Source organism: Peromyscus californicus, unplaced genomic scaffold, assembly GCF_007827085.1.
Source record: "Peromyscus californicus insignis strain IS unplaced genomic scaffold, ASM782708v3 Scaffold_16__1_contigs__length_79575227, whole genome shotgun sequence".
Lineage (NCBI taxonomy): Eukaryota > Metazoa > Chordata > Mammalia > Rodentia > Cricetidae > Peromyscus > Peromyscus californicus.
This window is the reverse complement of record NW_026294458.1, coordinates 32,611,456-32,626,678: the sequence shown is the minus strand read 5'-3', so window position 1 is coordinate 32,626,678 and position 15,223 is coordinate 32,611,456. Positions and strand designations below refer to the sequence as shown.

General features: G+C 37.1%; 1 protein-coding gene across 2 annotated transcripts in view; it reads right to left on the bottom strand.

The window, feature by feature from the left end:
• Positions 1-15,223, bottom strand: part of Cip2a (cellular inhibitor of PP2A) — a 35,703-nt gene that overhangs the window by 14,044 nt on the left and 6,436 nt on the right. Inside the window, exons 4-13 of one of the 2 annotated variants that reach the window (XM_052740837.1) lie at positions 14,926-15,020; positions 14,114-14,210; positions 13,580-13,702; positions 13,317-13,462; positions 11,155-11,230; positions 10,494-10,712; positions 9,321-9,480; positions 7,673-7,814; positions 6,338-6,437; positions 403-521 (exon numbers count right to left, since the gene is read on the bottom strand). In XM_052740837.1, the coding sequence (XP_052596797.1) occupies positions 403-521; positions 6,338-6,437; positions 7,673-7,814; positions 9,321-9,480; positions 10,494-10,712; positions 11,155-11,230; positions 13,317-13,462; positions 13,580-13,702; positions 14,114-14,210; positions 14,926-15,020 (1,277 nt within the window). The remainder of the gene's footprint in view (positions 1-402; positions 522-6,337; positions 6,438-7,672; positions 7,815-9,320; positions 9,481-10,493; positions 10,713-11,154; positions 11,231-13,316; positions 13,463-13,579; positions 13,703-14,113; positions 14,211-14,925; positions 15,021-15,223) is intronic. The other variant, XM_052740838.1, reaches the window with a different exon arrangement.

Genomic DNA, 15,223 nt, shown 5'->3' with positions numbered 1-15,223 from the left:
ATAAAACACTTAATATTTCAGTATTCCCCCTCTCCCCCACTGATCTTTCCCAGCTTAGTCTGAGTTCATGTAGTTCTTAGGACTCCTTAGCAAATGAACCAGAAAGGAAAAGTTCTTTCTACAAAAGGAACTAAAGCAATTGGTTCAAGCTTCAGTGTCTAGAATCCATGATCAGAAGAAGTGATTAAGAGACAAAAGAACATGATAAATCACCTGCATCTACGTTTTCTTTGTCCTTTTCCATTACAGGAATCAGAATTTTAATTATTTGAAAGATTACTGATAATTACAATAAAATCTGCAGTTCACTAATTTATTAATAAATATGCATGGAGGATTATGAAGAAACACAGAATGACATTTTAACTGTATTAAGAGATACTGCATATGAACACAACTCACACTAAGGCAGGGAAATCTGGCAGTGGAGCAGCTTCCAGCAATATTCCCAATCCAGATTGTACTTGTTCTCTATTATCTGATGTTAAAGCAAAAGCCAAAGGAGTAATCAAACGTGGATCCTAAACAAATCAGAAACCAGCAAGTAAGAGGCAGCAAGTAAGACTCACATACTGCTGAGTCTTTAGTCAAAGGTAAGAGTATTCTAAATTACTCCTACCTGATGCCTGCATATATATATATATATATACTTTACCACCTTATAGCAATTTATACTGTATTGCAATCCATAGAGAAACTAAGAAATATCCAGCAAAAGGTTTCATGTTTTAAATTATGCCTATCAGAATTATGACTTAAATAGTTTGATGAATTTAAATTGTTCAAAATCAAATGGTATTTAGATAGCTTTATTTCTAATAAATGAAAACTTGGAATGGCCAATAATTTCTAAATTAAAACCATCAAATAAAAATTTGAACTAATGAATGCAAATTAGAAAACCAATGACCAAGCCGGGCGGTGGTGGCGCACGCCTTTAATCCCAGCACTTGGGAGGCAGAGGCAGGTGGATCTCTGTGAGTTCGAGGCCAGCCTGGGCTACAGAGTGAGTTCCAGCAAAGGCGCAAAGCTACACAGCGAAACCCTGTCTCGAAAAAACCAAAAAAAAAAAAAAAAAAAAAAAAAAAAATAATTAATTAATAAAAAAGATCAAAGCAGTACATTTTTTTTTCTTTTTTTTTTTTTTAATTTATTTTGCAATACAATTCAGTTCTACATATCAGCCACGGATTCCCTTGTTCTCCCCCCTCCCGTCCCCCTCACCTTCCCCCCAACCCCCCCCCCCCATTCCCATCTCCTCCAGGGCAAAGCCTTCCCCACAGACTGAGATCAACCTGGTAGACTCAGTCCAGGTAGGTCTAGTCCCCTCCTCCCAGGCCGAGCCAAACAATCCTGCATAGGCCCTAGGTTTCAAACAGCCAACTCATGCAATGAGCACAAGATCTGGTCCCACTGCCTGGATGCCTCCCAAACAGATCAAGCCAATCAACTGTCTCACCCATTCGGAGGGCCTGATCCAGTGGGGACCCCTCAGCCATTGGTTCATAGTTTATGTGTTTCCATTCATTTGGCTATTTGTCCCTGTGCTTTATCCAACCTTGGTCTCAACAATTCTCGCTCATATAAACCCTCCTCATTCTCGTTAATTGGACTCCCAGAGATCCACCCGGGGCCTAGTCATGGATCTCTGCATCCAGATCCCTCAGTAGTTGGATGAGGTTTCTAGCACAACAATTAGGGTGTTTGGCCATCCCATCACCAGAGTAGGTCAGATCAGGCTGTCTCTCGACCATTGCCAGCAGTCTGTTGTGGGGGTATCTTTGTGGATTTCTGTGGGCCTCTCTAGCACTTTGCTTCTTCCTATTCTCATGTGGTCTTCATTTACCATGGTCTCCTATTCCTTGTTCTCCCTCTCTGTTGTTGATCCAGCTGGGATCTCCCGCTCCCCCAAGCTCTCTTTCCCTCGACCCTCGCCTTTCATTACCCCCACTCATGTCCAGGCTGTTCATGTAGATCTCATTCCATTTCTCTGTCATTGGGCGATCCCTGTGTCTTTCTTGGGGTCCTGTTTTCCAGGTAGCCTCCCTGGTGATGTGAGTAGCAGACAAGTCATCCTTGTTTCATGTCTAGTATCCTGCTATGAGTGAGTACATACCATGTTTGTCTTTCTGAGTCTGGGTTACCTCACTCAGGATGATTTTTTCTAGATCCATCCATTTGTCTGCAAACCTCATGATGCCATTGTTTTTCTCTGCTGAGTAGTATTCCATTGTGTATATGTACCACATTTTGTTTATCCATTCTTCAGTTGAAGGGCATCTGGGTTGTTTCCATGTTCTGGCTATTACAAACAATGCTGATATGAACATAGCTGAACAAGTGCTCTTATGGTGTGGTTGAGCATTTCTTGGGTATATGCCCAAGAGTGGTATAGCTGGATCTTGGGGGAGATTGATTCCCAATTTTCTAAGAAAGCGCCATATTGATTTCCAAAGTGGTTGTACAAGCTTGCATTCCCACCAGCAGTGGAGGAGAGTTCCCCTAGCTCCACATCCTCTCCAGCATAAGGTGTCTTCAGTGTTTTTGATCTTAGCCATTCTGACAGGCGTAAGGTGGTATCTCAGAGTTGTTTTGATTTGCATTTCCCTGATGATTAGGGATGTTGAGCAGTTCCTTAAATGTCTTTCGGCCATTTGAGTTTCCTCTGTTGAGAATTCTCTGTTTAGTTCTATAGCCCATTTCTTAATTGGACTGTTGGGCATTTTGATGTCTAATTTCTTGAATTCCTTATATATTCTGGATATCAGTCCTCTGTCAGATGTGGGGTTGGTGAAGATCTTTTCCCATTCTGTAGGCTGTCGCTTTGCCTTGTTGACTGTATCCTTTGCTCTACAAAAGCTTCTCAGTTTCAAGAGGTCCCATTGATTGATTGTTTGTCTCAGAGTCTGTGCTACTGGTGTTCTATTTAGGAAGTAGTCTCCTATGCCAATGCGTTCAAGACTACTTCCTACTTTCTCTTCTAGCAGGTTCAGAGTAGCTGGATTTATGTTGAGGTCCTTGATCCACTTGGACTTAAGTTTTGTGCACGGTGATAGATATGGATCTATTTGCAGCCTTCTACATGTTGATATCCAGTTTTGCCAGCACCATTTGTTGAAGATGCTTTCTTTTTTCCATTGTGCACTTTTGGCTTCTTTGTCAAAAATTATATGTTCATAGGTGTGCGGATTAATGTCAGGGTCTTCAATTCGATTCCATTGGTCCACATGTCGGTTTTTATGCCAGTACCAAGCTGTTTTTATTACTGTAGCTCTATAGTAGAGCTTGAAGTCAGGGATCGTGATGCCTCCAGAAGTTGTGTTATTGTACAGGATTCCTTTGGCTATCCTGGGTTTTTTGTTTTTCCATATGAAGTTGAGTATTATTCTTTCCAGGTCTGTGAAGAATTGTGTTGGTATTTTGATGGGGATTGCATTGAATCTGTAGATTGCTTTTGGTAAGATTGCCATTTTTACTATGTTAGTCCTGTCTATCCATGAGCATGGGAGAGCTTTCCATTTTCTGACATCTTCTTCAATTTCTTTTTTCAGGGACTTAAAGTTCTTGTCATATAGGTCCTTCACTTGCTTGGTTAGTGTTACCCCAAGGTATTTTATGTCATTTGTGGCTATAGTAAAGGGTGATGTATCTCTGATTTCCTTCTCCGCTTCTTTGTCCATTGTATATAGGAGGGCTACTGATTTTTTTGAGTTGATCTTGTATCCTGCTATGTTGCTGAAGGTGTTTATAAGCTGTATCAGTTCCTTGGTGGAATCTTTGGGGTCGCTCAAGTATACTATCATGTCATCTGCAAATAGGGAAAGCTTGACTTCTTCCTTTCCAATTTGTATCCCCTTAATCTCCTTATGTTGTCTTATTGCTCTGGCTAGAACTTCAAGTACTATATTGAATAAGTATGGGGAGAGTGGACAGCCTTGCCTCGTTCCTGATTTTAGTGGAATTGCAAAGCAGTACATTTTAAAGTTCCTCATGTCAGTATTTCACACTAGGCCCATAAGCTCTAAAATCACCTATTATGAAAAACATCTAAAAACTGAAGTGAAAAAAATGACTTGCTTTTTTGTGTGTTTTGTATATGTACGCAGGTATAGAGGCCAGAGGTCTATGTTAGATATCTTTCTCTATTGCTTTCCACCTTATTTTTTAGGATGGAGTCTCTCACGGAACCTGGAGCTCATCAACTGGCTAGACCAGTTAGTCAGAAAGCCTCTGGAGCCTGCTGTCTGTCTCTCAGTGCTGGATACACATGTACTCTGTCACACTCATCTTTAATGTGGGTTTTGAGGATCTAAACTTTAAGCACTTTACTCATTGGGGCCATTTCCCCAGTCCTCACTCAATTCTTTAAAGAAAAACTATTAATGAAGAAAATATTAGTAGTAAGGCCTTTATAATTAAGATGTTAAATGCTTTGTAGGTACTTAAACATAATTCAACCTTCACAACTCAAAAGAATCCCTTCACATTTCTCCCAGAGAGGAGAATCACTATTTGCAGTAAATGTAACTGAAGTACAAAGACAGAAAATTATGTGCTCAAGCCTACACTGACAAGCAACTAGTTCAGCCAACTATGAATTATAAAAATGCTCTTATTGAGCCCATGGTCACTACCTATGGGTTCAACTCGGCTTCCATTCTATCTGAACATTCACTGTCATGCTTCCTAAGCTTAATTCAGAAAAAATAATTTTGCATTTTTGTTAAATAACTCTTATAAACTAGGCAATATAGATAATTAACATGGTTAATGTTGAACCCTGTATTAAACAAAGAAAACCAGAAAAAAAAACAGAATGAAGTTCTTTGGCCTAAATACTACATAATCAAACAACTCTAGCTCCATTTTTCCGAGAACAAGCAAAGCAGATTACAGTAGCATAGAAAGACCTTTCTCCTATAGGGAAGTAATGGACAGGGACACTCGTCTATGATGAATCTTTTTCTGTCTATAAAACTCACCTCCTCCAGCTCAGCTAAGAACACTCACGAATTTTACAAAACTAGATGTCCCCTAATCTTGAAGACCAAATGAGAACTGATAGTGTAGCCCTGTAAAGGAGTACTTACATACCATGTCTTAAGTCTTGGGTTAGTGGTAGAGGAATGGCGAGTAGGAATTAAATCTTTAAACTAAGTCTATTGTAATTTTGCTTTCTGATAACATCTAAAACTTTTCAGCTACTATCATTGAAACTTGTAAGCTAGTGCTATTTTCAGCACACCCACACAAATCTAATCAGTCCCTTTCAGATGTTTTCTATCTCCTTACTATTTCATATCACCAACTTTGATCAAAATTAAAAGCTCACCTAGGGAAGATGGCCCAGTTAGTAAATTTGAGTTTAATACAGAGAAGCCACAACAAGCTGAGTATATGCTTATAAACCCCCTGTTGGGGAGGCAGAAGAACAGATTCCTGCAGCTCACTAGCCATCAGCCTACTTTACTTAGTGAGGTCCAGAACAGCGAAGAGACCCCATGTCAAAAAAAAAAAAAAAAAAAAAAAAAAAAAGCTGAACAGAGCCTAACGAATTATACTCAAAGTCATCCTTAGGCCGTCATACATGTGTCTCTCATAGGTGTATAAACACACACGTGCACGCACACACGGAGTCTTTCCCAATGTCAACATAAATCAAGAAATCTACAAGTACAAACAATGAAAGGAAATGCTGGGAAACTATTTCCTTAGAACCTGGAGGAAGTTAGATTTAGTTTCTAAGATATATAATGAGAATATTCTAATTAAAAAGACAACTGTCAAGTTTTTTCTCATGGCCAATTCTAAGAAAAATATCCTCTAAGGATGTACAATATTAAAGCAGAAATACTTAAGATAGGCATGGTGCAGGGGTTGTAATCCTAGCACTTAGGAGGTCAAGGCAGGAGAAAGGTGAGTTCAAAGTCAAGTTGGCCTACATGGTGATATGCTGTCTCAACAAACAAACAAACAAGAAATCAAGAAAGAAACAAAAGAGCATTATTACAAACCAAGGTAGAGGAGCTAGAAATGCTGCTCAGACAAAGGAGCTGAGTTCAAGCCTCAGTACCTACACAGAATGGTGGATCTCTAGAGCTCATTGATCAGCCAGCCTAGCTGAATTGGTGAGGTCCAAGACAGTGAGACTCTAACTCAAAGATATAAAAGATAACAAGCAATTGAAGAAAACACTTGACACTGACCTTCCACATGCATGCCCACACATGTATCTATACATAAATGTACCACAAGACTACGTAAATATACATCATAAGTATACACATACATACAAAGAATCATATGATAATTAAATGTGTGAAAAGTTTCAAGTTACCTGAAGGATTTTGTAGAAGCTTACTTCCATACCAGGAACCAATTGTTTTAGTTTGTTCATCAAATTAAGAGTCTTCAAAATTACGTCAGCAGCAAGTTTGCTTTAAAAATAAAAGTCACATTTAAATTAGATAACTAGAAAATTAGCATATTTTTGTTTCTAATTCTAAAGTAAATGAAAAATCTAACAAATTTGTTTTTAAAACAAGAAGATTAAAGTATTACTTCTAAGAATTAAAATATTTTAAAAAATTAGTATTTTTAGTACTAAAATTCCAGAAAGAACTAGTACTGAATATAAGTTTCAGACTGTTATCTACTCTTAAATACCAATATGGTTCAAATTTCTGCTCAATTAAGTACAAGCATTTAGAATGTGGCTCATTTCATTCTTAGCAACTGTTTCTAAAACCAACTCTGTCTAAAATTAAAAACAAAAACATAAGAAAACCTATTACATAGAGAATGAATTATACAAGACCATGCACTCACTTTACTTTGCATCTGAAAGGGAGTGAAATGTTTAAAGGAGGACTGGTGAGATGGTCCAGTGAGTAAGGGTCTTCCCACCAAGCCTAGTGACCCAAGCTCAACCCACAGGACCTACATAGTGGAAGGAGAAAGCCCAACTCCCACAGGTTGTTCTGACATCCACCTATGCTGTGGCCAAGCGACCACACACACACACACACACACACACACACACAATTTAAAAGTGAAAAGGTAATTCTTGTTCTTCAAGAATACAACTGCTGACAGTTATTTACGGAAATGGGAACAAATGATAGGGTTTGGCACTTATCAGGTTTCAATAAATATTCATTAGGAAAAGTTGCTCACAAGAGGGAGCGGGCATAAATAAACTGCTCATTACTCTGGGAACATCCACCTTTAACCAAAGCTCTGATGTATGAAGGAGAAGAGAGAAGTTGTCTTTGTTATTAAGAAGCTTTCAGCAGGGATTGGCTTTCTGGTAATGAAACCATCCATTTTGTCACGCTTTTCTCTTTAAAAATGTAAGATTAAATGAAGCAAAAATTAAATTACCAAGGAAATGTCAAAAGGAAGTTTCAGAAGAGAAATGTTCAGAATCTGTAACTTCTCTTTCATATGCATGCAGAGAAAAAATAAGTCCTAATGAAATATAAACTGCAGATGTCAAAACCTTTCAGAAGTATGCAATCCATAAATTGAATTTGTAATTCAAAATTTAACAATTTCCAGCTATCCTTTCAGTTAATGGAACATAGTTAGGGAAGATCTTTGAATATGATAACTATATTTTATAACTTTTACTGCCTTTAGCCAGTATGCATTTTGGACTTGAAATACTCACCACAATTCAGAATCTGCCACCTTTGTTCCAAATCCCAGGTCAATCTTGCCATATGTAAACTGTTGTTCTATCAGCGTGGTACACTTTATAGTAGTCAATACTTTTACAATGTGCATTTTCAGAGTGTCATCTCCACACAGAGGTTAAGTTTGGTTAAGGTACACAGAAATCCAAATACTTGGTATATAGTGTGTAGCTATATATAACTTGTAACATTTAGGATAATTTCAAACAACTCTGACATCACTGCAATCCAGTGTAATTATTTTAATTGCTTTAAGACATGTGAGAAAAGTGGAACTTAAATGTATTAAGTAAGCCGGGCGGTGGTGGCGCACGCCTTTAATCCCAGCACTCGGGAGGCAGAGGCAGGCGGATCTCTGTGAGTTCGAGGCCAGCCTGGTCTACAGCGTGAGATCCAGGAAAGGCGCAAAGCTACACAGAGAAACCCTGTCTCGAAAAACCAAGAAAAAAAAAAAAAAAAAAAAAGTATTAAGTAAATAGCAAGAGATAGACTCACAGAAGTATTTGATGCACGGTAAAACCAGAAAAAGGATATTTCTTCACTGGATGTTTATTTATTTAATCAGTTAGCAGTGATGAAAATGTTTCAATAAACACTGGATGAATTATGAGGAGTTATATTCTCATACTTTATAAATTTCTATGAATATCAGGAAAAAAGGGCCAAGTTATGAAACACCTTTAAGGTTAAACAGAGCAATTGCATGCCTCTACAGCAGTGATTTTTGACCTTGGCTACATGTAAGAAACACATGAGTAGATAAAACAATCATAAACACAGAGAATGGGGGCTAAAATCATGAAAACTATATCAGTATTTGCTTATGGACCAATACATCAACCAAAGACTCACAGGAGCAGCAACAGGCATTAAAACTGCAGGAGAGTTATGAGGAGCCAACTCAGCATACACCTTCAAAGCTCAAACTGTAATTTAAAAATGGTCATGTTTTAAGAACATGGGTTCTTATTGGGTTGGGAATGTAGTTCAATAGTAGAAGCGTTGACCTACTATTGAGGTGCTTGGTTTGATCCTCTGTAGTGGACACATGCACACATATACTCAAAGATGTATCTAGAAGAAAATAATGAGTTCTTAAAGTACTTAAACATAAATTAAATACAGAAAAAGCAAACTGGAAAAATTTTCAGGTGTCCTTGAAACTTTAATTTTCAGTTCAATATCCTTTCTCTGGCTATGTAAGTGCATATTCCTACATGTTGTGGGCAGGTGTGCACACACGTGTGCACACGCATATGGAGGCCAAAGCACAACCTAGGGTGTCATTCTCAGAACCATAGTCTGTCCACTTTGAGCAGGGTTTCTCATGGACAGTAGGTCATCCATTAGGTAGATGGCTGGCCAGCAAACCCTAGGCTTGTCTCTGCTTATCCAGGCCTATGATTATAAGCCCACACAATCAGGCTTGCCTGACATTTTCATATGGTTGCTGGGGACTGAAATCAGGTCTGCATACTCTCAAGGGAATCATTTTACTGACTAAGCTATCTCCCCAGTCCCTTGGTACATTATTTCTGATACTATATGAGAAATTATAAGATTACAAATAGAGACAAAAATTGGAGGTTTTATACTTTTCATTTACATTATAGTAAAGGATATTTAATAAAATTTCAATGGCTTTGACCATCTTTTCACATTTTTTTCTTATTAGGGCCTCATCAAGATTTTGTTCAGTGAATTGAAGCTGATCAAGGATTGTAGGCAGCAGAAGGGTCACAAAACGGTCAGTTGAGGAACAGTTACCAGTATCAATGACATCCTAGAAAATTTACCATCAAGAATAATTGAAAATAAAGATGGAACATATTAACATAAAACAGTCTTTACTAAACTATAACATATTCTTTCAATTTTTAACATTTATTTCAATATTCCATTTATTCAAGTCTTCTATTTTAAAACGACATTTTACCATTTTAGCCAGTTTTCAGACTTAGTCTGGCTTCATTCTACAAATGAAGACATAACATTATAAAAAATGCATTTTAAGGATTCCATGATTTAAGTAATATTCTAAATATGTTTAATATTTAATGACAATACCTGAATTTGCTAAATGCAATTAAATAATAAGAGACCGACTTTAATAGTGTAAAACCACAAATAATTTCAAAGGTTTTATACATGCTAAAATCAGTCAGGACCAAGAAAAATAAAATAAAAAAAGCAGTTTATACATAAATTTTAATGAACAGGCTTGATCACTCATATACATATTTGTGTATAGGATCCAATTATGAGATTGAAAAATAATTTTGAAAACTGGACAGGCTGAATGAGTATAAAAGCAGGTGAACAGCAGAAAATGCTAAATTGCCTAGTAGCATAATCTACAGATCAAGATTATTTGTCTTCATTCTACTAAGTGCATTGAATCTGCATGCTGCCTTATTTCACTAATTAGGACCAATATTTTACAGAATTAATAAAAGGCAGCAGACAAAATGTGACATAGAGAAAACAACCAAAGCACATGTATCCACACAAGAAATCATATAAATATTGTGTAATAAATTATAGTTTAAGAAACTGTATGTATGTAGTTATGTAAGAAAATACATACAAAGCATTCAGTATAAACATAGAAAATGCTAATACATGTAAGTTTGCAGGAAAAAAACCTCAGTAGTTGAATTATAGACAGTCTGGTTTATAACTGTCAATTTTATCCCATGTGTGAACAATTGGAGGCTTACACAAAAGTGTCATAAAACAAATTGTTAAGTGAGCATCATGAAAGTAGAAAAGTCCATTTGTCAATTATTTCATTACCTCAAAGATTTCCTTGAACAACTCCAGTACTAAAACAGAACAGTTTTCAGATCCATCCAAAGGTTGGCTTAACCAACGAAGTAGAGCCACAGTGGGTTCTAAGCTCTTAGGACGACTTCCCAGAATGTTGTTGCCAGATGGAGACTGTTCAAACATCATCTGACTGAGCACATGGCGCAGCTGAGCCACTGCACAGAATGCAAGAAGTAATTCTAAAACCTGTGCAATGTAAAGTCTTCATTAAATACCAACTTCATTGGGCTTTAACAGACAAAGCATATGACGACACTAAAAATGCCCTACAATTTTAAAGAAAATATTCTAAAAGAAAAATTTAAAGTAGCTTCCACTTTGTAATGCTCTCATTCTGATTTCAACACTGGTTACATGAGTATGAGCATATTCTAAATCTGCAGAGCAGTAAACTTAAGATTTTCCTGTACATTTTATCCTTTAAAAGTCTCAAACAAGCCGGGCAGTGGTGGCACACGCCTTTAATCCCAGCACTCGGGAGGCAGAGCCAGGCGGATCTCTGGGAGTTCGAGGCCAGCCTGGGCTACCAAGTGAGTTCCAGGAGAGGCGCAAAGCTACACAGAGAAACCCTGTCTCGAAAAACCAGAAAAAGAAAAAGTCTCAAACAAAATGTCATGCTTTTACATACCTTTGAAGAAGAATCAGGGTCTTTCGCATTTAGAAGCCCTAGTACTTGATTAAGACATGAAGAGAAGTGTTCATACCTAGGTTTAAAGGTGTACATAAAGTGACAAAGGGGGAAGAATTGTAGACAAAGGAAAGAGGGTAGATTTGATCAAAATATATTATACTCATGCATGAAATTCTCAAATAAATATTCATACAACAAATGTGCTTATAATGTTTACATAAATATTCCTTGATTTATGACATAGTTTATACCAATAAACTCATCTCAACTTAAATTACATGTGAAAAATGTATTTTCTACCACCCAATCTTTTGACTTATCAGAACACAGCAACACAGTACATTATAGTTGACTGGTTGTTTACCACCATGATTCAAGGTGCTGACTTTTAGCTGCAGCTTCCAGCCACTGTCTAGCACTGCAAGGGTTAAGAAATAAAGCTGCTATGTGGCCAGAGCTTAGATTTGGGTATTTACCTTGAACACTATCAAAGAAACATAATGGTTGAAAGACAAGTTAATGCTTGAACACATGTACAGGTAAAAAGAAGTGACAACTGAATAGGAAGCACTGAATGGAAAGGAAATCTATTCTGCTGACGATGACAGAATGAGACTTACAGCACAGCGTAAAAAATCAGGACAAAACTAAGAAGGAATGTGTAGAAACAAGTTTGTCTAGGCATGCAAATAAGGAGGAGCTCTAAGCAAATGGCATTCTTAGTTTGTTTTCCCTGTATCTGAAATAAAGATAAAGGGAGCTTGTGCATGAAAGGCAGTAAAATAAAGCAATGCATATTTGAATGAGACATTGTAGGAGTCAAGAAAGGAAGCTGACAGAATAAAGAAAAGGGGTCTGGCCCAGGTAAAGCTGTGGGATTTTCTCGTATCTGGTAGAAACCCAACATTGCTAGACTCCGAAACAGATTCAGGATTGAGGTCGTAACAAATGGTATGGTCGTGAGACAAGACAAGCTGGACATGGTTCTTGGGGAGCCACTGTACAGAACGGTGAAGGAGAACACAGCTGAGAGACTAAAAGGAGTTTTAAGTCATCTCACACTGATGCTACACATGGTCATCTTTCTGTCTCCTGAGAAAATATCCAAAAGATAATTTCAATTTACTATAAAGCTTTTAAGTAGGCATTACGTGACAGCTAGAATAGATACACATGGATATTCTGACACTCACAACAGATGAAAATAGGCCAGGTAAAGGGAAGGTACTCTGAAGGAAAAGATGCCATTATCTATGACACAGACTTGATACTCATTTGCATCACAGATGTTTAGGAAAAAAGATGAAATGCTGAAGCGAATGTGTCTTGTTTAGCAGAAGTTCAGCTACCCAAGGTTAATCTTGCCCTAGTCCTTAGGTCTATTTTGTTCATGGAAAATCAGGAATTATTTAACATCCTGCTGCTGCTAGGACTCCTTTGTTTCTCACTGCTTGGACAATGTAGGCGCTCAATAAATGTTTTCTTATTTGGAGATGAGTCACTAATTATTTGAACCAATTTCTTAAGATCCCAACACAATTTAAGCATTGAGAAAATTAAATTGAGATGCTAAAGTCAAGGTCTGAAGAAATGGTTCAGTGGTTAAGGATGAGTATTACTTTTCCAAAGGAGCAGGGGGTCAGTTCCCAGCACCCATATTGGGTAGCTCACAACCACCCATGACTCCAGTTTCAGAGGTTCTGATGTTTTCTTCTAGCCTCTACAAGGACCAGGCACATACATGGTGCACATACCTGCAGGAAAAACCCCATATATATAAAATAAAAATAAACTGCAAGAAAATACTGAAAATAAAGACAAAGACTCTAATGCAACGAACTCTTTGAAAGTAAATGCTATGGACTTTCAAAATGTAAGTGACAAGAAATATCTGGAGACAAAACAAAAATGTTTTGGAGCTGGAGAGATGGCTTAACCATTAAGGGTGCTCTCTACCACAGGACCTTGGTTTAATTCCCAGTATCCACATAGCAGCTCACACATGTCTTTAACTCCAGTTCCAGTAATCCAAGGTCCTCTTCTGGTTTTCACAGGCACCAGGCACAAATGTGGTGCACATAAACACATGCTGGCACCACACTCATATACACAAAATTGAAAATTAAAAAGAAAAGATGTCTTAGTGATAAATAACATACCTGGTAAGATAATCAGCAATTTTAGGATTTTTAAGGAGATCCATGAGTAGGTCGACTGAGTACTTTCGTGTTAGGGTACCGTCACCATTTATGAGAATGTTAAATATTAGTTGGAAAGTCTGATGAATGTTTCGAGCATGAAATAGCTTTGAAAAATTGGGAAAAGTTTATTATACATAAGAAACTATAAGTTGACATCTTAACGTTTTAAAAATGTTAAACACCAGGGACTCAAAATTAATTTCAAAATAGAAAAAGATTACCTTTTCCCCCACTTCTTCATTTAGCGTCAAACTGGATAATATTGAAAGTGCAAACACAACCACAGTCAAACTGCTGTGTGCTAGGAAGCCTATGAGAGTTCGATAAAAGGATTTCACATTACTCTGTAGGAGAAAAGAAAATGAATTGGAGGGGAAAAAAAAGCCCTACATTTTGATTGAAAAAAATACAACTGTATACAGTGGATAAACTTATTGTTATGAACTTTTCAACACAGTTATTACCTTTAAAAGGGAAATTATTATTACTTTTTAAAGGGACATTTTACAACACAGATAGGTAAAAATTAAAAGACTATTTGATATACATAGAATCTAGGAGAAATTTTTTTTTTTTTTAGTAAAGGCACACAAATGGCATGTGTAAGGCCCTAGGTTCCACACTCAGCACTGGAAATAAAGAAAGAAGAGAAAAACTTGGAAGAACTTTGGAACAGAACCTAATAAATACACACACACACACACACACACACACACACACACACACACACACACACCCTCAAACCCTCAACTTACCAAAGTTTTTATTTGTGTTTGAACAGAAAGATTGTGCCGACAAAGATTTGCCAATAGTCCTAGACAAGGCATTGTTAACTCATCTTCAGAAGACTGACTGTTGTAAAGACAGAAAGCATGGTGTTCACTCTAATTAGTCAAAATCAAAGAGTAGTAAATATGCTTAAGTTCTTTCTTGCATGTAAAAATAACACTATCAAATTCTGAGTAATACTGAGTATTTCATTTACTCTTTGAAACCCAATTATCCTATTCAACTGTGCCACAGAAATACAAAAATAACTGTCAGAATGATCATGATATTTTATGAAGTTCACCTATAAAGAGCATACAATGTTTACCTTGATTAATTTTTTCTTTTTAAATCAATTTGTTAAATCTTACATATGAATATTAAACCTGCTTTATGATACTCAACCCTTGTAGTCACCCAAGTGGAGAAAACAGTGATCTTAGTTTAAAAACCTATGAAGCTGGGGCTGGTAAGATGAGTCTGGTGCAAGGGCACTTACTGCTCTTTTAGAGGACTGGGGCTCAGCTCCCAGCACCCACACTGAACAGCATACAACTCCCTGCATACAGCTCTAGAGGATCTGAAGCCCACATTTGTCCTCCACAGGCACCTGCACATACATGGTGTACCACAAACATGTACTCAGGTGCAACACATACACATAAAAATAAATGAATAAATCATTTTTTTGTTTTTTTAAAGCTAGAAAACATTGCCTAAGGAGAAATGATCTATATCTAGTTTTAGTTTAAAAATAAACCAATAAATTATCCAATTACATGTTTTGCTGCATACTTACATATGACCAATCAGGAATGTAATTAAGTCGTCTATATGAGCACCAGAATGGAAAAATTTGACATTATATGTTAACCTCTGCAGGAGCTGAATGCACTGAGAATAAGAAAATAATTGTGAGTATACACATGAAAACATATTGCCTATGCATAAAAATGGACTAATGTAAGTATTTGGGGCGCATCATTTTAGGAATCAAACACTAGAGCAAGAGCCATGCCATTTCTTAACTTTAATTTTATTTCAAAACATGTATACTAAGTAATGGGACTACTAGGAACCTTGGGAGTCATGTCATA